Consider the following 24,403-nt stretch of genomic DNA (forward strand, 5'->3'; position numbering starts at 1 on the left):
GCTCTAAAAACTCCTAATAGAAGCATGAATCTCTTAATCATTTCAGTGGCAGCAGGATGGGATATGTCATTCACAAAACTGAAAAGAAAGATTTATCTGATAGCATATGAGGCCTTCCACATTCATGTTCATCTTAACATTAAGAAGCTCCAGAATCCATGTTCTCTCTTGATTTTCATGTTTTCCAATGTCATGTGTTCAAGTAAAATGAAGGAAAGAATAAGACCAAAATTGTGGATGAAAAAGGAAACAATATTTAATGAACTTTGACTATATAGAAGTTTAGAAAGAAATTCCTGATACCAAGGATTTTTAGACACTAGAATTACAGCACAGATGATTCACATCTGTGATTTCATCAATGTGGAGAAACTCCTTGGTACTGTAACTTGTGTGTACCTAAGAGTTGTCATAAAGAAATCACTGTCTTGATCACACAACTAATATATACACATATATATGTAATATATATGAATATATGTATATATCATCATAGATTATACAAGACTTAAGCAGATATAAGAAATACATATCATAAAAATATATGATAAGATAAAAGTGGTTATGTATTATGTGAATATGATGGTTTTTATGAATTTTAATATTATTCAAATAAACTTATATAAATAAGAATATATTATAATATATAAGTATATATTCATATATATGGTATCCCAAAGTTTTAGTGCCATTTTAAAGCTATTAAAGTTTATTATATATACATATATATGATGTATCTGTGTATTATATATGCACAGACACATACACATACATTTGAAGAGGGACATCCAATTGGGAAGCCTGAGGCCTGAGTCCTTTCTCTGTGTGTCTTGGAGCAGTCAGTCTCTCAGAGTTTCAGTTTTATCACTTGCACAGTAGGAGTTTAGAAGAAGAGATCTCTAGAAGATCCCTTCCTACTTAATTGCTGTTGTTCCTGAATATGAAAGATAGGTTTTCAACAGATAGAAAAGTGCCATAGACTGTTTTCAGTGAAAGCAGTATTGAGACTGGTTACTGCCCCTGGTCTTTGAAAACATTGCAGAATTCTGTAGGCTTTGATTTCATTTGATTCTATGATTTTAAGAGCACACTATTCTGGTTCATAGCCAGCTTAAGAGTTAATTATGACCTTCCCACCCCACCCTATCCCACTAATCAGGAAAAACTAAGTTACCCATTAACTGTAATAATGAACAAGAATAGTTTGTATCTACAGCACCTAAAATAACGTTCTTTGATTCTTTTATTGTTAAAATCCTTTTGATTATCAGCAAGCAAAGGAAAGTCCAGCCTCTTAACTGTACACATAATAAAATACACCCAAAAAGGCTGACTTGCTCCAAGTCACACACAGCAAGGTAATGACAGAGCAACTGAAAGAACTTAAGAGGGATGACCCTCTTCAAATATATGTATATATGTATGTGCATTATATGCATATATATATATAGTTTATACATGTGGATATAAAATGAATTGTAATAGATTTAAAACTACACCAAGATTTTTGAACACCATGTATATGAATACATATGATATATACTTATTCTATGTGTTTACTCACATATTATATTATACATTATAATATTTAAATACTATAATATTTGCGTAATCACTTTATTATGTATCATATAATTATAATTTGTATATATATATTTTATACATGTTTACATGTTTGTGATAAAATACTGCAGAGGGAGACAGCGTGTCAAGCAAGACAAGAGATGAGGCTGGCCAGGCAGGACCAGATCTTTATGAAACAATTATAAAATTACAAACTCTTTGTAATTATAGATTTCTTTTCTATATGTTTCTACCTATTTTTAATGATCCATTCCTGAATTTTCCCAGGAATCAAAATCAAATTCACTGGCCTTTAATTTGCAGATTCTGTTCTTTTCCTTTTATTCCAAAGTTAGCACAAGATTTGCCTTTTCCATTCTTTTAGTTATCTCTTGTGCTTTCTATGATCTTTTAAAAATCAGTTGGTGACATCTACTACTTCTTTTGGTACCCAAAGATGTAATTCATCTGGATCAGATGATTTGAATTCATTAAGGACAACTAAAGGCTTTCTTTTGTACAGCTAATTATCATAGATTACTAACTACTCAATTTGCTTTTCTTACTCTCAATAGCAATAGCCACCTTCTCTTCACCCTTACACTCACCAATTCACTCCATTAATTAGCTTTGTTCTTTAACTGTTTCACTTATCTATAACTTCCCTTGCTGTGTTTTTCAGCTACCTTTCTACCTTTCCTTCTTTATTTTGCTTCTTCAGAATCTACTCCCTAATCCTTCTTGACTCTCCTTGATCCTGTTAATAATAATGTCCTTAGTTGTTCTTGATCTTTGTCCTTTTTCAAGGAGCAGAATTCTGCTTCAAAAGCAGAATAGGGTTAAATAGCTGATCCTAGAGGTGATTCTCCTTCAAAATTTACTCAACTTTTTTCCAAATTTCTCCTTCCTGAGTGTAAAGGGAAACTGAAGACTTCCCAAGAATAGTCATTTGTAATTCTAAAGAGAACCCCAAAACCTAAACTCTCACTTGATAATTCCAGACCCAATTCAAGAGTCTGTTAATCACTAAGGGTCTGGGAAGGAGAACAAAAGACCTGCTTCTCTATTAGAAATATCTGATATCCTGGACCTTTACTTAACTTCTTAGAAGTTAACTAATTAATGAACTGGAGACATTCTAAGGGATCTGGAAATTGGATAATCTCTATTTGTTGAGGAAGCCTGAGGTAAACCAAGTCTCCTTGGTTATTCCAATTTAATGGATTATTTACCTCTAAACAAATGTCTTTGTGAGGGGATTATATGGTTTCTTATAAAATCATTAACTAAGGTAGATTGAGATTTAATTTATCTGGGAAAATGAAACCGAGTAAACAGTTGTAAGCAGTTGCAAAACTGACCATCATAAAATTCAGGTCAAAATTTAACAAGTTCATGTTACTTCCAAACATTATTCTTGTGGTCACGACTATATAACTCATTTCAATCTCTGTGGAAATTAACCTCTATAGACTGGTTTGGAGTCCAGTCTGGAGAAGTTTGCTTCTTGCAAGATTCTAAGAATAAATACTTCTTCATTTGATATATCTCTGATTATTTGTAAATTAGATTTGCCATACCATATGTTCCCAAATTCAATCTCTGACTTACTTCACTAGTCAGGATGCATCCAACTTAATTTTGTGTTTCCCTTCATTTTATTAAACATCTATCTTTTCTTCTTTTTTTTTTTTAACATCAAATTTGTCTTTTAAAAAAATCAACAAGTGTATTTTATTCATTGATCTCTCTCTACCAGATGTACACTTTATGGAGAACTCATACAGGACAAGTGCTCACAAGGTGGTCAGAAAAACTGATATAAGGACACCAGGTCTACTATTAAGAACTTTAGAATTGATTGTATGACATGGGAGATAGACTAGTGATGAGGGCTTAGACCAGTGATGAGGGCTGAGAGTATTGAAGAAGGGGTGAGGCAGGAATAGGTGAGGATCAACTGTCCAAGGCACAAGTTGGCAGGAATTTCACTAAACCCAAAGGCTATGATAAAAAGTTTTATTGTTAAAGAAACACCAAGAGGGATTCTCTTGGCGGGCATATCATTCTCAAGAGAGAAATGATTGGCAGAGACATTTTCTGAAAACCCATTTTATGCATGAGTCTAAGAGATTTCTCGAGTAGATGGGAAATCCTGCTGACCTTCCTCCAAGCAGGCTTATCTTGCTCCAGAGGATACAAGACTATTTGGGTTTGTAGATCAAAGGAGACATTTTATTGGTGATTTTACATAACTTTATAGCGCTGACTCACATCAAGCAGAGTTTTACTCATCACCAGGTCTATTCTTAAGAACTTTAGAATTGATTGTATGACATGGGAGGGCACAGGACTGCCCAGCATGACATGCCCTTATCAGAGAATGATAACATTAGAACTCTGATCAATCAACACAATGATAAACAAGGAGTCAGAATGAATGAATTTGAAATATGTCACATCTCTTTATAGATGATGAATTTAAAATGCAGAAACATACATTTTCAAACATGGAAAATGTGGGAATTTATTTTATTTTTGCCATTTTTTAATTGGCTCAGTAGGGGAAGTTAGTTGGAGGTTGGTTTGATACTGAAGGGGCTGAAAATGGCATCACTATGTTAAAGTTTATTGTGTCTGACTATGGTTGATCAGACCAATAGGAGCTTGGAATGTTCTGTTTTTGCTTTGCTCTATGACCAAAGCAGAACTGAATTAGCTCAAAAGAAATGCAAGATATACAAAGTTAGAGAATCCACTCCAAATGTTCACAGGGACTATTTTTGAATAACTTGTGGTAGAACATTCTGACTCCTTGTTTATCATTGTATTGATTGATCAGAGTTCTAATATCTTAATGTTATCATTTTATAGATTGTTTATAGATCACTTTAATCTGAATCAGTTCATAAAGATCTTCTAAGTTTCCTCTGAAATTGTTCAATCCATCATTTCCCATTACACAAATTCTACTTCATTTGTATACAATTTCTTGATCCATTTCTCAAAAAAAAAGTACTTGTCTTATTTTCCAGCTTTTGGCTACCATGAAAAAAAGCTGCTATAAATATTTTCTTTGATGTCTGTGACATAGACCTAGCAGTAGTATAGTTTTGTTTTGTTTTTTAATTAGCTGATTTATTTATTTCTTGTCAGGGCAATTGGGGTTAAATGACTTGCCCAGGGTCACACAGCTAGGAAGTGTTAAGTTCTGAGACTGAAGAAGGGACCCCAAAACTTGAAGGAGAGATTCTCCTTGGACCCTCCCTCCGTGGGACCCCCCCTGAGGGAAACAAGACAACCAGTTTCATTCTGTTACTAGATGGGGTTGGTTCAGTCCTGAGTTAAAAGAATTCCAACCCTATTGAATTAAAGAAACTCATTCAATTCTATTCAAATTCCAGCTCAAGCGGAAACCCAGCTTGTGGTTGAGCCAATTGGGGCTCCACCCACAAGTCCCCTTCAGCTTGTAGCCAAAGCTCCTATTATAAAAAAACCAATCTAAAATCCTCTCTTTTCAGGCTCTAAACCTGCCATGCTATGCCATGCCATGCCAAGGAAACCTCTGCCCACTAGAATAACATTCTCTTCCAGTGTTGTCCTCTCTTTATCCTATTTTCCTAACCAGACTTTATGCCTCTCTCAGGATTTCTAACCTCACTTCCAATCCCCATAATAAACCTTTTTATCAATCTAGGTTTTCAGGTCTGTAAATTCCTTTACAGAGAACCTCTGCATCACCAGAAGGGGGTCCCCAAAACTCCCTACCCTTGTGCCGAATCCCAAAGGGGATGCAGGGGAGCCAAATCTCTCCATTTGGTTCCCTGAACCCCGAACCTGCCACTAGACTTATCATTTAACTCCCTAACCACCAAAAACCCTAATCTCATTTTGGTTCCCTAAATCTAGACCTCATCATTTGGTTCCCTGAAAGGGAACCCCAAAACCTAAACTTCATCAAGATCAGATTTGAACTCAGGTCTTCATGACTTCAGGACTGGTGCCCTATCCACTGTGCCACCCAGCTGCCCCTAGTAGTATAGTTTTGTTAAAGGGTATGTCCAGTTTGGTAACTTTCTGGGCATACTTCCAAATTGCTTTCCAGAATAGCATTCTGTGGAAACTTAGTAAAACGTTTTATTTCAGGGGAAGGGATTTGGGGCTTAATCAAGGGAGCAAAGTGGAATATTTGAAATGCAACTGGCAGGATTTATTATTTCAAAATAAAATAAAACATTAGACAGTGAAAAGTAAATAATTTTTTTTTCTAATTCTGAAAGAAACCCTTTTAGACAAAACTTCAGGGTTTCTTATCCAAGAACAAGTACTCCTTTGCAACATTTTTAAAATTTTATTTTTCCTTCCATCATATTTGGAGGGTTTTTTTTACTATTAGATTATCAAATGATTGGAAGAATTCATTGATCAAGATGTTGCCAAATGATTGTAGTTCCTATTTTCACACAGATATACAAGACACATATTTCCACTTAGTGCTCTTTATCAGCTTTTTTATTTTATTTTATTTTTATACATTCAGAAAGTTAATTTCAACTTATTTAGGCTTTATCAGTAACTAAACTTCAAGTCTATTATAATTTTTTAAAAGTGAAAATTCTGAGGTAGTAACATTTTCCTTTAGGTAATAATATTTTCTATTTCAAGTAAATCCAGGAAAAAAAAACAACAACTCTAAACTTTACTATACAAACATGAGTAAAATAAGATTTCACTCCTGAGCATAATGACATAGTTATACATAAAAATGCATATTAAATTTATTATTGGCCTGATGTGGTGTTCCTAAAAGCAATTTGCTAGTTTTTAAGAGGTTATATTACTGAAAGTGTCACCAATATTCAATCTAAAGCAGTCTCCACCACTATACACATACAACCTCTAAATAAGATTTTGTGGAGCCAGATGCCAATGGTTCACTATATACATATACACTGACAACTTTTATAATACACTTCCTTTCTTATAGTATAAAATGAGGGTACATTAGAACAATGCAGAACTCTGATTTCCTAAGTATAGCTAACTTCAAGTGTGGAAATTCCTATCAATCTTGGCATTTTTATTATTTCTGGTCTTAGAGAATCACCAAGGACACTAAGAGGTTGTGAATTACTTAAGTGTCATCCAGCTAGTGTTTGCCAAACAGAATTTGAATGCAGGTCTTTCTGACTGTAAAACCCACCTTATATCCACTATTGCCTATTTATTGAAAATTACAGGATATTTAGAAAAAAACAAATCCATAGCATTCAGTTTTACTGATGCCAAGCATATAGAGAACACTTGATAAATACTTGTTGATTGTTTTGTAAACATTATAAAAGGATGGTTACTCTTAAATTTTGGAGTGATAAAAGCAGAATAAAAATATATAGTTGTATATATAAATAACAAATCTATATCAAAATATTTCTATTTAAGTGATCAATCTCTTCCTACATACATCTTAATAATATTCACACCGTTTTCAGAGATTTTTCTTTGTGCATGAACATTAGAGATGGAGTCAAATAATTTGTTTTTAAATTGAAATTCAAATAAATCCACTTTCATTGAACTAACTTCATAGTTATTTGAAAAGATGAAATGACTTTGTACTTGAAATACTGTAACTGAAACCAAATGTCTCTCAGGAAAGGGGAGTGGAGAAGAAAATTAGATGCCGAGTCATGAGTCAGGCTAAGGCAAATTGATGGCTTGATCTTCAGGGAATTTTGGGATCTTCTTAAACTCACTCTGCTTCTTGAGGAAAAGCTGGGCCAGGATGTGGTCAGCTGTCGCATGGATGTAGTCATCCAGGTCCAGGGTTTGTAGCTGCCAATGTAAATGCAAGGACACCACGTTACGACTGTCCCAAATCAAATAGCTTTTTTTCCCCTGATGCAATTAGGGCTAAGTGACTTGCCCAGGATCACATAGTCAGCCAGGAAGTGTTAAGTGTCTGAGACCAGATTTGAACCCCAGGTCCTCCTGACTTCAGGGCTGGTGCTTTATCCACTAGCTGCCCCATTAACTCAAATTTCTAAGAGAACTTTAAAATATGTTAGAGCATTCATAGAGCAACCTGGACAAGACAGACATATTGGCTTGACACAGCTGATCTCTTTCTGCAAAGAGTTATGTAAAGCACTTTCTTTAATGGACCAAGACCAGAGGATTAGAGCTGAAAGGGATCCTGGGGGCTGTGGAGTCTAGTTGTAGGAATCCCTTCTATAGCGTCTCCCACAGATGGTTGTTTAACCTCGGTTTAATTCCTTCAGTGACAGTGAGCTCACTATCTAGCAGGGCATGTTATTCTTTTATTGAACTGCCCTGGCTGTTAGAAAGTTCCTTCTAATATTAAGCCAAATCTGCCTCCCTAGAACTTCTACTAGTTCTAATTCTGCCCTAAGGAGTCATAAAGAACAAGCCGACTTCTTTATTTTATTTGACAGATTTGGAAACATTTGAAAAGAGTGATCATGATTGCCCTAAATCTTGGCATTTCCAAGCATAATATCTTAGAAGGTTTGAACTATTACTTGTACGCCATGCTTTTCAGCATCCATCACTGCTCCTGGCATATAAGAGGCACGAAATAAATGTCTTCTCCAATTTGTCAAAATCCCTCTAAAAATGCAGCACCCAGATCTGAACACTCAGTTCCAGATGCAACCTGACCATCACAGCAGGCAGACGCTTCCTGTGATACTGTGATCTAGACACTCTATTTCTATTAATGCAATCTAATTATGGAGCATTTATAAGAAACCACTATAGGAAAATGTTACCTCTTCTTAAGATTTCGGTCCCCTAAAACCTCTACCTTTGTTGTGTATATGAGTATGTGTGTATGTGTGCTTGTGTGTGGGTATCCATATTTGTGATTTTATCAGTATAGATATACTCCTAGTAAGGAAACCCTTCTATCAATATAGATTAATAGATATTGTGTAATTTAGTTTTAAGAGAATTCTCTGGGGCTCTGAGAGTGATGTGTATCAGCAGCTAGAATATATCAAAGGTTTATTCTGCTGGGGAAACCAACTCCCCAGAAACTGCACCACACTGTCTCATTATCAAATGAGCTGCTGTCAAACCAGGTCTCTCCTCATTCTTGTATACTTTAATTTAAAAAAAAAAATCTGAATGCAAGCCTTTGTGAATAGCATTCTGTTGGGTTGGACTCAAAATTTCATCTTGTTTATCATCTATGGTAAACATCTTTGTAAATCAAGTAATATACCTATAAAGTGAATAATCCTCTCTATCCAACACACACACATACACACCAAAAATGTTTTATATACACACACATATATCCATATAAATATGTGTATAACTATAGATATGGATCTTTGTAAATTAGACTTATTTAAAATGAAAAACCTATGTAAATGGAAGATTAAATTTGGAAACTGATCTATGTTCTATGTTCTTTCTTCCATTCACCAATGCATTGATCTTGAGGATTCTACAATCTGTCAGTTACAATGGGAACATAATTCTTACCTCATTTCCAGTGGTGAAGGCAAGAATGAAAAGCAGATCCTCATCACATGTACTCTTGATGTAATGCTGGGTCCCAATTGGGAAAAATACTACATCTCCAATACCAATGTTAAAATCAGTAGTACCGTGGCTACTAATGATTCCCACCTAAGCAAAATAAAATATGGAAGCCTATTAGAAAAATGTAACTATAATCACCAAGCATACTATTTATAGGGCAGCTAGGTGGTGCAGTAGTTAAGAGTGCTGGACCTGGAGTTAGGAGGACTGACTTCAGATACTTATTAGCTGGGCAAGTCACTTAGTCCTGTTTGCCACTTCATTGATAAAATGAGCTGGAGAAAGAATCAACAAACTACTCTAATATCTTCACTAAGAGAACCCCAAGTTGGATCACAGAGATGGACATGACTGAAAAACAACAGCATGCTATTATAACTGAGAGGCTGTAAATAGGAGCTGGCCCCAAGGATTGGATCCAAGGCCTTCTTAAATATACATTAACTATATGTCCTAGGCAGATTAATGCCCTCAGCAGCTCTTAGTGACTTTAAGCTGAAAAGCAGGTGCCAAACTGTGAATTACTTAAAAGCTGGGACTATTTTTTATTTTTCTTTGTATATCTGGCACATAGTTATCTTTTAAGTGTTGACTGACTAATTGATAATATGTATTGGTAGAAGGAAATTATTTTTTGACTGAGAAGTTGCTCTGCCAATGAAATCACAGGCCTTCTTCACTCTTCTCCAAAATTGTCTTATAGTCTTTTACAAAGAAGTAATCAAGAAGAGCTAAATAAAAGCATAAAGCTGTAACAGACCTTTCTCTAGAGGAAGCTATTCTGCCTTTCACATATAATTACTCACAATTCAAAGGGCACAGCACAGGGACTTTAGGAATTGTCTAATCCAGTTCCTCCACTTAACTCAATTCAAAAAACATTTATTAAACACCTACTATGTGCCAGGCATTTTGCCAAGCACTGGAAAAACAAAAAGAGACAAAAGACAAACTCAATCTAATGGAGGAGGCAGCATGCAAATAGATATATACAAAGCAAGCTAGGTACAGGTAAATAAAAGATAATCAATAGAGGAAAAGCATTGGAATACAGGGGTTGGGGAAGACTTCCTGTAGATGGTGGGGTTTTAGTTGGGACTTAAAAAAAGCCAGAGATGAGAGAAAGAATTACAGATATAACAGATGCCTAAAGAGAAGATATGGAGCTGAAAAATGGAGTGCTTTTTCATGGAATAGCCAGGAAGCCAGCTCAAAGAGTATATGTTAGAGAGTAAAGTGTAGGAGTCTGAAAAAGGTGAAGGGGGTTAGGTTGTGAAAGGCTGCTTTCACTTTCACAGAGCACTGAGGAAAGCAAACCCACCATCAGGCCATTGTAACAATCCAAGCATGATGGAGGCCTACACCAGTAGCAGATGGAAGTATTCTCTACACAAGGAAGTCCTGCAATTCTACATGATTTGCCTGAGCTAAAACAGGTGGCAAATGGCTAGAACTTTAACTTAAGTACTACAACATCAAAGGCAAAGTTTTTTCTACTGGAACAAATTATCTAGAGTTTCTTTTGGTCTTTTTTTTTTTTTTTTTTTTTTTTTTTTGCATTAAAGAAAAAGAAGAAATTTATTTGCAAAAAAGTTTTAAGAAATCACCTGTCCACATCCACTGATGACATATCCCATTTCATTAGCATTAAAATGAAAATGAGGCTGTCTTAAGCCATTGGTGTAAATTCTGAGAGTTCCCAGAGTAAGGGAATTTTCATTCTGAAAGCAAAAAGAAACATAGATGTTTAGTTAGTGTGCTCTATTATAACATGAGTCTCTTCAGTTAGAGGGAAGGGGATTTTGGGGAATGTGGGCTCTTTCTAATTAATGAAGCTGTCCAAGTCAGATAATGATGAGCCCTGAATTCCCTGTCCATCTTGCCCCAATTAATTTGTTATTTTACAAACCTCCTCCTGACTGTTGATCTATAGATATAACTTGAAAATTTTTATTTTTTTAAACAAGAAATTTGGATCCTACTCCCCAAATTACCTGATTCAAGGATTCACTGAAAATCTTCTCATTGTCACTTAGTCCATTTCCATTTTTTTTATATCGAGCCCATTGAATTATTCCTCCTGGAAATCGAAATTCCTTTGAACCTGAAGAAAAGGAAGTTTGAAAATCACAAAGCAAATCAAAACACTTCTACCCAGTAATACAAAAGATGGGAGAAACTACAGGACACAAAAGGTATCAGTTTTCCTTTAGGCAGAACACTGGTTGAAATTATTTCAGGCTTGTTACAAGATTCTACTGGTCTCTCAAATGAAGATCTACCATAACATTTGTTATCTAGCTTAAAACTCCCATTACTAAGATCCCTGGAAGGAGTAATAAAGACAGGGTCATTTGTGTCAGTGAAATATGGTGGAAAGAATAGAATAAATCACTTCATTTCTGTGGCTTCTTCATTTTCCAAAGGAGGCTGGGCTCAGACCTCTAAGAAACTTTCCAGCTCTAAATCTGTGCTCCTATGATTATCTCCAGAGGTTCTTGCTAAAATGAATGCCATCCCAGTGGTTGTAGAGGAAAGAGGGTTTAAAGCCTTCTCTCCTTAATACCTTGCCACCAATTATGTGACTGAACAAACCCTTACAAGCCCCAGTTAGGTAAGTTAAAAAAATATAGAGTAGATTTTTTCCTATAACACAAATGAGAGTTAGGGTTTAATGTGTTGACTCTGAACATCAGGGAGGAGAGAAAGGAGGGAGACAGAGATGAGAGTTGGGATTTACAGTAGCAGGACAATGATTCATGAAAGTGGTAGAGAGCAGGGCACAGTGATAATAATAAAAATAATAATCGCTAGCATTTGTATAACATTTTAAGGCTCACAAAGCACTTTATAAATATTTTCTCATTTTATAGCATCCCAATGGAATATTGCTTAAAATTGATCCCTCTGAATTCCATATTTGACAAATCCATATTCTAGGGAACAGCACTCCTCTTTTTATATATTTCTTTGTCCCAAAGCTCCCTGGTATAAACTTATCAGAATCTATTAACTCTGTCTTTGTCTGTACATACAAAAGCACAGGAGAATATAAGGCAGGGAAAAAAGAAATGAAGTTTTGAGGAAAAAAAAAACTTAAATTAATCACTGAGGTTGTCTACTTGGAATACAGGAAGCCATAAACCTGAAATTACAATTATGTACTACTGTAAACTACTGATGTCCCACTTAGGTTGTATCAAAAAAAAAAAAAAAACTGTTTATTTCATATCTTTTTAATATCAAAGAGAAAATTCTATTTCATATCTTTTTAATTTCAAAGAGAAAATTCTACCAGATCTTCACACTGTAAGTCTCTTCAACAATATGAGTTTCAAAAATCCCTCATTTGGTTCCACATTTATTGAATATATAAACTATATTACTGCATCCTAAATTAATTGGGTTGTGACCTCAAGAAAAAATATCATAATGATTCATCCTTACCTTTAAGATCATAAAAGTATCGCCATACTAAGTTGTCTGGAGACTGTATGTAGCTGGCATTCATAACCAGCTCAGCCAAATTGAGAGGGAGATTGACAGCCTGATCCTCTGTTTGTTTTTTGAATGTTCTAACAAAATTAACTCCACCTTGAGGCTAAAAATATACAAACAGCACCCATTAATTTTTTATTCTACCTCTTTAAACTATCAAAGACACAACAGCCCCATCTAAAGTTAAAATACAATTAAAAGTTTGGGAAATATCTCTCAAGTACTAAAAGACCTATACTAATTTTATGTCAGCCTTTCCAGTAGAAAGAAATATTGGCCTTCTCTTGTTCTACTAGCCCTTCTACTTCTTTATTTTATCAGGTCACTAGTGTTCTGAAATTTGACCTCATTGACCTCATATCTTACCCCTTCCCTGGAACAATATCTGTTCTCTCATTTCTCCACAGGTGGTCTTAAGACTTTGGGGATATCAGAAGTCCATACTCATCAGGAAAAGAGTAGGGACCCATGCCTTAGAATAAGAGCATACATTTATATTAAATATACTGTGTGATAGCAGATAGTAAGTGTTTAACAAATATCTAAGCAAATTTCACATTTCTCCCCAACACATATAGAATTCCATGGAAATTCAGGAAACAAAAACAATTCCATTTCTAGCATCAGGCAAAACGTAAGAGCGTGGGGCTCAGGAAATACTGTCCCAAAGTGGGATGGTCTACCTTGAGAAGGTAGGCTCCTCCAGTTGACATTTCTAAATTGACGCTGGAGGATCACTTTAAAGGAAAGATGTAAAAATCATTTCTGTTGAGGTAGGAGTTATGCAGGAAACCCTTTAAGGTCCCTTCTACTCTGAGGTGCTGCCATTCTAGGGTTGGTGGCTAGAATAGTGAACCTGAGAAATGTTCATTCAATTAGATGTCTCTGGACTCATTCAGGGCCAAATTCCTTCCCATGATATCTTAGTGAACCCAAAGCTTTGTGGTGCATTTGAGGAGGGGACCCTGAAACTCTTAAAAATCCTTGAAGGAGAAAATCTCCTTCAACTCTGCCTCAGTGAGGGACCCCACCCGAGGGAAAGTAAACAAGACAGTTTCTTTCTGTCTTCTAGCAAAAGGAATTCCAATCCTATTGAACTGAAGGAACTCATTGAATTCAAATTCTGAGCCAACTTGGGCTATCCCAACCCCCACAGGGTCTAACCTGCTCGGGCTGTCCCAACCCCCACCAAGACACTCAATATAATAGCTTCCATCAAATAAAGTCCTTTGCAGATAGACCTCAGTAGCTCACTTAGCTGCCAGAACCTTCTGTCCACTGAGAACTGCCTTCTCAGTGCAAAACTCCATTTTCCAATAGATCTGTCACTATAGAAGTCAGTCTCTGGGTAAACTGATTTTTATCTAACAATAAACTTTCCTTTTGCAACTAATAATTCGGGAATAAGTGAATTTTTTCACTCCTAAAACCCATGGCCGATAAAGGGGATTCTAAAGAACTCTCTTATACCCACTAACCTCTAGACCACTCAAAAGCATCACATCCACTTGAAGAAATGGTACAAACCTTGAGAGATCTGGATGCAATGTCCTCTGGTGTAGAGAAAAACACATCATCAACATCCAGGGTCTGAAGCTCATCATGTGTGGTGAAGAAGAGCAAGAAAAGGCAGTCCTCAGTTCCCACATTCTTTATCCAGTGCAGGATGTTTCTAGGGAAGAAGATCACCTGGCCAGCAGTGACATTGTAGGTGGTGACCACACTGCCTCCTGCATCAACTACACCAATCCAGGCAGTTCCCTACAGTACAAAGGAAAAAACACTGTTTGTGTGTTCACAGGTGGATGGATGACTTTGCTTTCCACCTGATAAATTGTCAAGATGCCATATATGATAATAATAACCCAGGTTTGCATGGCACTCTCTACTTTTGGAATTATGTCCACATGGCCATTCTTTCATTTGGCTCTCACACCACTTCAATGATGGGCAGAGTAAAAATCTTTAAATGCTTTTTAATTTTACAAAATTATTTGTATTGTAGCATATATGTGCAGAAAGGCATTTTAACATAATGGAAAGAGCATTTGGTCCAAGGTCAATTCCTGGCTCTAACTATCTGACATTATGGAAATCATTTAATATCTCCAAGCCTCAGTTTCCTCATTAAAATAAGAATACTGACACACTTAACCTACTTCAGAGAGTTGTTAAAATTTATATTGTAAATTTTAAGATTATATGTTGTTATATATCATTTATTATAAAGGGAACAACTAGGTGGCACAGTGGATAAAGCACTGGGCCTGGAGTGAAAAAGATCCATCTTACTAACATCAAATCTGGCCCCAGATACTCCCTAACTATGTGACCCTGGACCAGTCACCTAATTGTATTTGTCTCAGTTTCCTCATCTGTAAAATAAACTAGAGAAGGAAATGGCAGTACCTCTGCCAAGAAAATCACAAAAGGGGTCATGAAGAAGCAGATACACCTAAAAATGACTCAACTACAACCACAAAACTATTTAAATAAGTATTGAACTGGGTTTCAGGAAACAGATCCTGGTCCCAGCTCTTTGAAAAAAGCCTTGGCTCTGGAGCCTTTCTCTTTCACTTAAGGATTATGTGACCTTGGACTTTCCAGAAGTCCAAACTGGGTCTCAGCTTCATCATGTATAACATGGAGTTGGACTAGATGGTCTCAGATTAATCTTAATCTATGATTCTAGCTTTGTGTCTCCATTTACTTATTTGTAGAATTTGTAGGCTCAGAGTAGATGCTCTCTGAGGTATCTTTCAGTCTTAAGATTATGATTTAAGATAAATAATTAGAAAGTGACACTAAAGTCATTCATTGTTTTATATCTCATAAGAGACTGGCTGCACATTCCTTAACCAAGCCTTCCAGACCTAGTCAAGTAAGTCTGTTTTCTTCCATATGAGCCTTCCATCTGGATTAGAAGAAAATTCTCTGAGCTTGACTACCAAAAGATGACCAATTTGGAATCCCATACCCTTAATCACAAGGGGCTCTGAGTTTCACGTTGGAAAACTGCTACTTTCAGTTACTGCTTTTCCTAGAGAGAAATGGCAGGTATATAATATAAATGCTTGACCTAAGAAGGAGAGCAACCCAGACCCACCTGTGCAAGGTAGCCATGTTCATTGGCGTTGAAGTGCCAGTGGGGGGCACGGAGGCCATTACTTTTAATTCTCAGAGTTCCAAAAGTCATGTGTGACTGCTTTGTGTTCAGGCTGGTGCCAAAGGCTTCTTCTTCAACACTGAGGTAGTCCCTGAGATTATTCCGATATCGTGCCCATTGAATAGCACCCCCTGGGAACTCAAAAACCTAGAAAACCGTGGACAAAGGAAATACTGTCAATAGGGAGAGTATCATGCTTGGTGCTTAGAGCCACTGCAGACCTCTTTGTTTGGAAGGTAGAGTGAAAATGTGAGGTCAAGCCAAATTTAAAAACAATTCCTCTATGCTTCCTCTGCTCGAAACCCTATGCTACATGTTAGGCATGGTCTGACACTCTCATGGATGGGGGGCTCACTAATATAAGTATTCTTTCCCATGACACAGCTTACTACCCAGCCCTCTCTGCCACTCTTATGCAGTTCTCCTCCCAGGAGAGCCACCCCAAGTGCCCAGGACCTTCCCTTAATGCTTCTGACATTTCAAAAACACCAGTGGAAAAACAATGCAGCTTTTGTCCCACAAAAACTTATCATCTAGTTTAAGGATAGGTTGTTATTCAGCCATGTCTGACTCTTCATGACCATAGTGCCCTTCTCTGGCCCTTCTCTCCTCTTCTCTGTCTTAAAGTCTGCCCAAGATCATGTTTGTTACTTTCATGATTCTCTCTTCCCATCTCATCCTTTGCTGTCACCTTCTCCTTCAATTTTTCCTCAAATCAGGGTTTTTTCCAAAGAATCCTACCTTTTCCTGGCCAAAGTATTTAAGTTTTAGCTTTAGCATTTGACCTTCCAGTCAATAGTCTGGGTTAAGTAATGACTGATTTGATCTTTTTGCTATCCAATGGCCTGGCAAAAGCATTCTCTAGTACCACAGATTGAAAGCGTCGATTCTATGGCGATTCTCTTTCCTGTGAGTCCAACTCTCACATACATTGCTACTGGCAAAGCCATGTATGTTGTCGAGTCGGAGCTGGCTCTTTGTGATTGCTATGGGACTTTCTAAGGAAAGATACTAGAGTGAGCTGTCATTTCTTTCTCCAGCAGATTAAGTCAAATATAGGTTAAGGCTGAATTTGAACTCAGGATTTTTTTGTCTCCAGAGCTAGTCCTGTATCCATTGAGCCATCTGCCTCAGTAACAAAAACAAACTATAGCTTTGACTCTAGACTGGGCAAGGTGACTTCTTTGCTTTTCAGTTCTCTGTCCAAATTTGCCACAGCTTTTCTTCCAAAGAGTAACTGTCTTTTGTTGCCATACAGTGATCTTTGAGTCCAAGAATATAAAATTTGACACTGCCTCCATTTCTTCTGTCTATTTGCCAAGAAGTGATGGGACCACTTGGCAAGATCTTAAGCTTCAAGCCAGTTTTTATATTTTCATCTACCCCAAAAACGCCTGAGTTCAGAAAAAATATAATGAGAGCACTGGAGAGAACCATAGTGTGATAAGAATTTCAAGCAGGAAAAGATCACTTTCAGTTAGACTAGATCAGTTCTGATTCATAGAAGGGACAGCATATGGGTCTTAACCTTAAATATAGAGAAGGATTTCAACAAGCAAAAATAAAGGGGGAATTCAATTCAGACAGGGGATATGGCTTGTAAGAATGAACAGAGGTCAGGAGGGATAGGATATGAATAGAAAACAACTTGAAAACCATTTTGGTTGGAACATAAGAGTAAATAAAAAGGAATAGTGTATGATAAGGCTGGCAGGGTAGGCTGCAGACAGCTTTATCCTATAGGTAATAGGGAGCCATCCACAGTAACTGGAATAAATGGCTATATGACTGGAGGGAACAGATGTGAGAGCTGGCAATGGAAACATTATGTTAACTTCAAAAGATTTTTTTTTTTTTTTTCAGGGATATCGGTAGGGAAAACAAGAAAGGCCAGAGCCAGAATGTTTCCCAAACTCAGCTGTGTTCTCAGAAAGAGGAAAACAGGTTTAGTAGTCAGTATGGGAGCTCAATAGCTACAGCTCTGCTGTGAGCACCTTCTCCAACCCAAACCTCAGAAAGGAAGGCCGGCATGGTCAGTGGCCCATTCAGGCGTGAACCTAGCTTTCCCTGGCGTATCTAGAAGCCCATCCCTTAGATAGCTAAGAAGAAGAGGCCCATTTTGGGGGTGGGATGGGGGACTCAGCTTTGATCTGCCTTCAAACCACAGTTCCCAACACACTCCCACCCCTTCCTGATGTTAGTCATGGCTGGCCCCAGAACTGGTGTAAATATGCCCCTCTGGCCAGTCAGCTTTCAATCTGGAGGAGCCATGATTTAATACCACAATTAATAACCACAATTTAATTAATTAAACACCACAATTAATAACCACAATTTAATGACAACACTCTATCATTTAAGGTTTATATAATATCTTACAAATATTTCATTTTATCCTTATAACAATCCCATGAGGAAGGTGCCATTGTTATGCCCATTTTATAGAAACTAGGGAACAGAGAGGATTTGCTCAGGTCTTTCTAACTCCAGGATCCATTACTCTATCTATTGTACGACCATATATTGACCCATTTTACCCTTCTGTTCAGGTAGGGCCCTGAGACTCATTTATTGACATGTTTGATAAGAAACCAAGCTGTTTGTTTGTTTTATAGAGAGTGTTGTTTCGTTAACATGTAATTCCTACCTTGGATTTATGCAGACGGTTAAGAAATTGGAATTTTAAGTCAACAGGATTTTCACCCTTTGGATCAGACGGAGTCTCTGGTATTTCAGGCTGGAAATGAATATTTGTATGTGTCCGGAAGTTGGAAACATAAACCAAGGAGAGTATCAGCACACCTATCGATGTGGTAATAACACAGGCCAGAAGACAAATCAAGAAGATCCTCATTAAAGACCACTGGCTCTTCTTTTCCTATGAGAAGTTATGAAATAACAAATTTTTTACTTGTAAAGAACCTGGAAAACCCTTTTTCTTTTTGAAATGAAACTTTCTGTTGTCCTTTACCTAGAAGAGATTTCATCTTATTTTTATTGAATACACACTTTTGCCAACAAATATAGATGGATGGATAGATAGATCAATGAATGGATAGATGAATAAATACATGAATAAGTGGGTGAATAAATAGACAAATAGATAACTAGATAAATTAGTTAATAAATTAGTAAAAAACTGTGAATTAAAAAAGACAACATTTGCATGCTCTGGGACTATTGAGTCATTTTACTGCTCCATTAACCCAATATATGACTACAGAAATGTTCTTTAATTTCCTTTTGTCTCAGTTCCCACAGTATGAAATGTAGGTGTTAGATTATATGATAGCCAAGTTCTCTTCCAGCTTTAAAATTACGTGTGTGTGTGTTTTGTGTGTATACATGAAGGGAAAAAGCAAATATATGTCAGCTCCAAGAAGGAAGGAATAAATTTTGCCTTTATATTTCCTAGTAGGTTGAGATACTCATGGTCACAGAGTTAGTGTCAGAAGTAATGTTTGAACCCTCTTCTTAACTTTATCAACTCTATATTTTTATCTTGGGCAACTAGGTAGTGCAGTAAATAATAGATTGCTGATCTTGGAGTCAGGAGGTACTGAGTTCAAATTTGGTCTCAGATACTTCCTAGCTGTATGAGCCTGGGCAAATCACTTAATCATTTTTACCTCAGTTTCCTCATCTGCAAAATGAACTGAAAAAATAAATGGCAAATCTCTCCAGTATCTTTGCCAAGAAAATCCCAAATGGCATCAAGGGGAGTTGGATCCAAATGACTCAACAATGCTACATTGCCTTAGAAAAGCAAATACCCATACAAAGGTAACTTGCCATATAGTTAAAATTAAGTGTAAATAAATTGTTAATTTTTTTTTTTTAATGCAGTGTTCTTTTAAGTGGGGAAGAGGAAAGAAAGTCAAGTGCTTAAAAGATATGTGGGAAGGATGTAAAGGAACTACTGATTTCACAGTTTTGCACAGGACAGAATTTACTTGTTCATCCCCATAATAAAAACCAAGATAGGAATTGATTATTTTAGGGACTTGCCCAAGAAGGAAATTGGGCAATCATGAAAGAAAACAAACTAGTCTTGGCTTCTGGATGACTTGTACTTTCTGCAATAGGCTAGAATCCATATTTGTTTGCTAAGAGATAAAAGATCATTTAGCATGAATAAGAGTGATAATGGCATAACATTTTTGAGAAGAGAAGGAAATTAACAGACTGGGATGCTTGAGGCACAATTTTTTCTGAAAGCAGAAGGATGAACTTTTAGAAGCCCTTCCTGAATATGTCCCCAACCCCATGATCCTCTACCTTAATTAATTAATGCATTTATTCATATGTATCTAACATCTATGTAATGGAATTCTTTTCATTCATGAGAATAAAATCCATGTATAATACAGCATCTTAGGAAATGCCTAAAGCACAAAGAAGTTAACTTAATATGTATCAGGTCAAATTTGAACCTATACCTTCCTAACTCCAAATTCATTTGCTCTGTGGCTTCTATGGGTTTCTATGTGAGATTGTATACACCTCATACAATATGTGCTCAGCATGCTAGACTGGATAGTTTAGTAAATCAGTTACTTAAGAGTAGATTGGTTCAACATTAGGATTTTAGATTTTTTTATTTTTTTCTTAGTGACTACAGAAAATTATAACGATTGCATTAGATAATGTCTTCTAGAAAAGGGCAAATTCTAAATTGAAACCTGTTAATATTTTAGTCCTGTTTGCCTCGGTTTCTCATCAATAAAATGAGAAAGTAGGAAAGAAAACGGTAAACCATTTCAAGAAAAGCCCATATGGTGTGATGAAGAATTGGACACAACTGAAAAATGAAACATTAACATCCTTTTGGACCTGATCATGTGATATATCATCCAATTTCAATCCCTTTAAGTGGGATTCACTCGGTGTTCTATGCAAGAATTAGAAAATGTGATATTTTATCAAGAAATTTTGCTGTTCTAGACTCCCATTTCCTCATTAGTTAAAGGAGATTGAAGTAAATATAATCTCTAAAGTCAGGAAAAGCTCCAACATTCATTAAGGAAAAAACAATAAAAATTGTAACAAGTAACTTACCAGCCCAGAAGAGATGTTCACTTTTCTTCTAGATTCAATAGAAGGCAAGGCATTTTCACGCATCTCAAACGCTAAGTTTTCCATTGTTTAAAAGATGTAGATTGAATGAATCACTAGAAAACAAAACTGCCCAGCTTTGTAAATGGATGGAAAGGATCTTTGAGAGGAGAATGTTGGTGTTCAAATGGCACAGCCTTATATAGTTGAAAGACAAGGAAATGCATCTCTATCCAGCTGAGCACCAACATCATCAATGTGAAGTCATAACCTATTTGAGGTGTGACTGTACTAAGACACCTATGTGAATTTCAGGGAAATGTAGTCTATTACTTCCCTCTTCTTTCTGAAATGACATTTTATTGGTATTTTTTGTTTTTGCAGTGTCTGAGTTTCTTACGGTATCCTTCTCCACCCCACTTCCAGCCCTTCCATATAACAAAGAATGTTTTTAAGGAAAAAAAAAAAAAGAGCAAAACATCAGGAAAACCAAGCAATATGACCAAAAAAAAGGGGGGTTGGGGGCTGAAAGTAGATGTAATATTCTACACTGTTGGGGTAAGGGATTCCAAAAGTATATTAGAGTTATGAGATTGTGTGGCAAGGTATTTCAGAAGAATTTATAGACTTAGACCATCTCCAAATCAAGAGACAAAGATTTTATTATGCTGCTAACAGCAGGCTAAATGCCATATAAGTTTTAGCACTTAATAAGAGAAAAGATGAGAACTAAGTTCCCCTAGTAGAACTCACAATTAACCAAAAGGAAAATACCATTAAGGCTCACAGCAAGTTCCTAAAGAACCCTCAACACCATAAGGTGTTCTAAATCCCATTTTTTTTTTTTCTTTTTAATTTATTTATTTTAATACACATTGCTTTGTGAATCTTGTTGGGAGACAAAAATCAGAGCAAAAGGGATAAACTATGGATGAGGGAAAAAAAAGAAAGAAAAAAGAAGTAAACAAATCATGTGTTGATTTACATTCAGTCTCCTTAGTTCTTTTTCTGGATGCAGATGGCATTTTCTATTCCATGTCTATTAGGATTGCTTTAAATCACTGACCCACTAAGAAGAACCAAGTCTTTCATAATTGATCATAGCACAATCTTGTTGTTACTGTGTACAATCTATTCCTGGTTCTTCTTGTTTCACTCAGCATTGATTCATGTAAATCTTTCCAGGCTTTTTGCTTGTTCATAATTTTTTAGAGAACAATAACATGCCATTATCTGGGCTGGTTCAATGTCAGCAAAACTATTACTACAATCAACCATATCAATAACAAAACCAGCAGAAATCATGATAATCTCAATACATCCAGAAAAAGCTTTTGATAAAATGTAATGCCACAGTCTCCTTGAATTGCCCTCAGTTATTCTGCCCCAGACCTCAGGCTATCATACCCTCTTGATCATCAGAATAATTGATAAGGATAAAAGATCTTATATTTTAGAATATCAGATACTGCTCCCCATTTCAATCTATTAGAATATCATATAACTTTCCTATTTCTGGTGCCTCCCCATTATGTCATTGTTTCTGTCATTCTATAAAGAATCTCTATACCCCATATTCTATACTGGATACTTGGAGATGAGAGTCCAATCCAGTCAATTGATTTACTCTCCAATAAATTAAATTATTATAACTCTCTAACCTCTATCTTGCCTCGGTTTCTCTCACCCATTCCTATTAAAAACACTAAAAAGCATAGGGAGCTTACTTTAAAAGAATCATCAGTATCTATCTAAAACCATTAACAAGAATTTGTAATGGAGAGAAGCTGGTGCCATTCCTAATAAGATTGGGGTGAAACAAGGATGCCCATTATCACCACTATTATTCAGCATTGTACTAGAAATGTTGCCTTTAGCAATAAGAAAAAGAAATTAAAGGAATTATAATAGACAATAAGGAAATAAAACTATCACTCTTTGCAGATGATATGATGATATACTTAGAGAATCCTAGAAAAAATCATCCAAAAACCTACTGGAAACAATTCACAGCTTTAGCAAAGTTTCAGGGTATAAAATAAATCCACAAAAATCATCAACATTTCTACTTATAACTGACAAGGCCCATCAGCAAAAGTTAGAAAGAGAAATTCCATTTAAAATAACTGTAGATAAAATAAAATATTTATCAGACAAACCTAAGAACTATAAGAACACAATTATAAAATATTTGTAACACAAATAAAGTCAGATCTAAACAACTGGAAAAAAATAAATTGGTCATAGGTAGGCCGAGCTAATATAATAAAAATGACAAGTCTTTCTAAATTGGTCTACTTGTTCAGTGCTATAGTAATCAAATTGCCAAAAAAAATTATTTTATAGAACTAGAAAAAATAACAAAATTCATCTGATTTCCTAAAAGAAAATATAAAAGAGGGAGATGGTGTTAAGGTACAGGTAGGTTCTTTCAGAAAGGAGAAATAATGGGGAGGGGGTTGATAGCATAATTTGCCTTTTTAATTGTAAACAGTAACTGTAGGGGTTTGTCAATGCAAGGAATTAAACAAGAAATTCAATCAGGACCTACAGCAATAAAGTTCTACTTAATCTAACAAAAGGTGTAATAAAAATCAAAAGGTCCACCTGAAAAGATAAACTTATCAGTTCTCCTCCCCGCTTGCTTCCTGGAGTAGTTTCACTTCCGGATTATTTACTGTAATTCTGGCAGTCTCTTGCAACATCCACCTAGCTACCAAAAAGCAAGGACCTCATACACTTCCCACCTCTTCAAAAGGGTAGAAAGAGATATCTTGACCTTTTTTACTTTGGAATCACATTTTCTGGTTATAGTACTTTCCATTAATACTTCTTGTAGTCATCAGGATACTGTTTCCTTGGCTCTAATTTGTTTACCCTTAATCAGTTCATGTAAATCCCTACTTTTCCATATGCATAATATACATCATTTCTTATACTATAAGAATATTCCTTTGTATTTATGTACCACAATTGTTCAGCAATTTTCCAATCAATAAACATCTACTTTATTTCCTTTTTTTTTTCCTATCCCAAAAGGTGCTTTTATAAATTATGATGTATATGGGGAAATTATTCTTATAAATATCCTCACTGGGGTATATACCTCGCGTGTGGTTCAGACAGCATTTAATAAAAAAGCTGGAGAGATATCTAGAAGCAAAGCAAAGTTTATTATACCTTCTCAAGAGAATCGGGGGTCCACTCATGGAGCAGACAATCAAAGAGGGGAGGTACCCTAGGGGCCAGGGTCAACACTTTTAATCCCTAACTTAAATACCCTCTCCCACCACTGACCCTCATCTTTATTGGCTGAGGATCTTACATTCTAAATTCGGGAACTACCCAAGAAATTGAACTTGACCAATAAGTACATAGTTGCCCATATTTGACCTAAACAGAAAGACACTGATATCTTAGGAGGATAACAAGGGGACTTAAGTATGCTCTTAGGGGATAGCAGGGAGGGGGCTTAAGTATGCCCTTGACTTGATGCTTAAAGTCCTTCAGGCCTACTCCAACTCTGAAATAGATGAAGCCTTACTCGAT

General features: G+C 36.1%; 1 protein-coding gene across 1 annotated transcript; it reads right to left on the minus strand.

The window, feature by feature from the left end:
• Positions 1-6,932: 6,932 nt before the first annotated feature.
• On the minus strand, positions 6,933-20,941 carry LOC100929299. Its single transcript, XM_003762977.2, has 9 exons — positions 20,858-20,941; positions 18,447-18,677; positions 15,740-15,946; positions 14,161-14,394; positions 12,583-12,736; positions 11,130-11,239; positions 10,743-10,856; positions 9,076-9,222; positions 6,933-7,398 (listed from the first exon to the last, which is right to left on the minus strand). The coding sequence occupies exons 1-9, from the start codon at positions 20,939-20,941 to the stop codon at positions 7,264-7,266; spliced, it is 1,416 nt and encodes a 471-aa protein (XP_003763025.1). The 3' UTR covers positions 6,933-7,263.
• Between the last annotated feature and the right edge of the window lie 3,462 nt (positions 20,942-24,403).

The sequence above is a fragment of the Sarcophilus harrisii genome, chromosome 1, assembly GCF_902635505.1.
Source record: "Sarcophilus harrisii chromosome 1, mSarHar1.11, whole genome shotgun sequence".
Taxonomy (NCBI): Eukaryota; Metazoa; Chordata; class Mammalia; order Dasyuromorphia; family Dasyuridae; genus Sarcophilus; species Sarcophilus harrisii.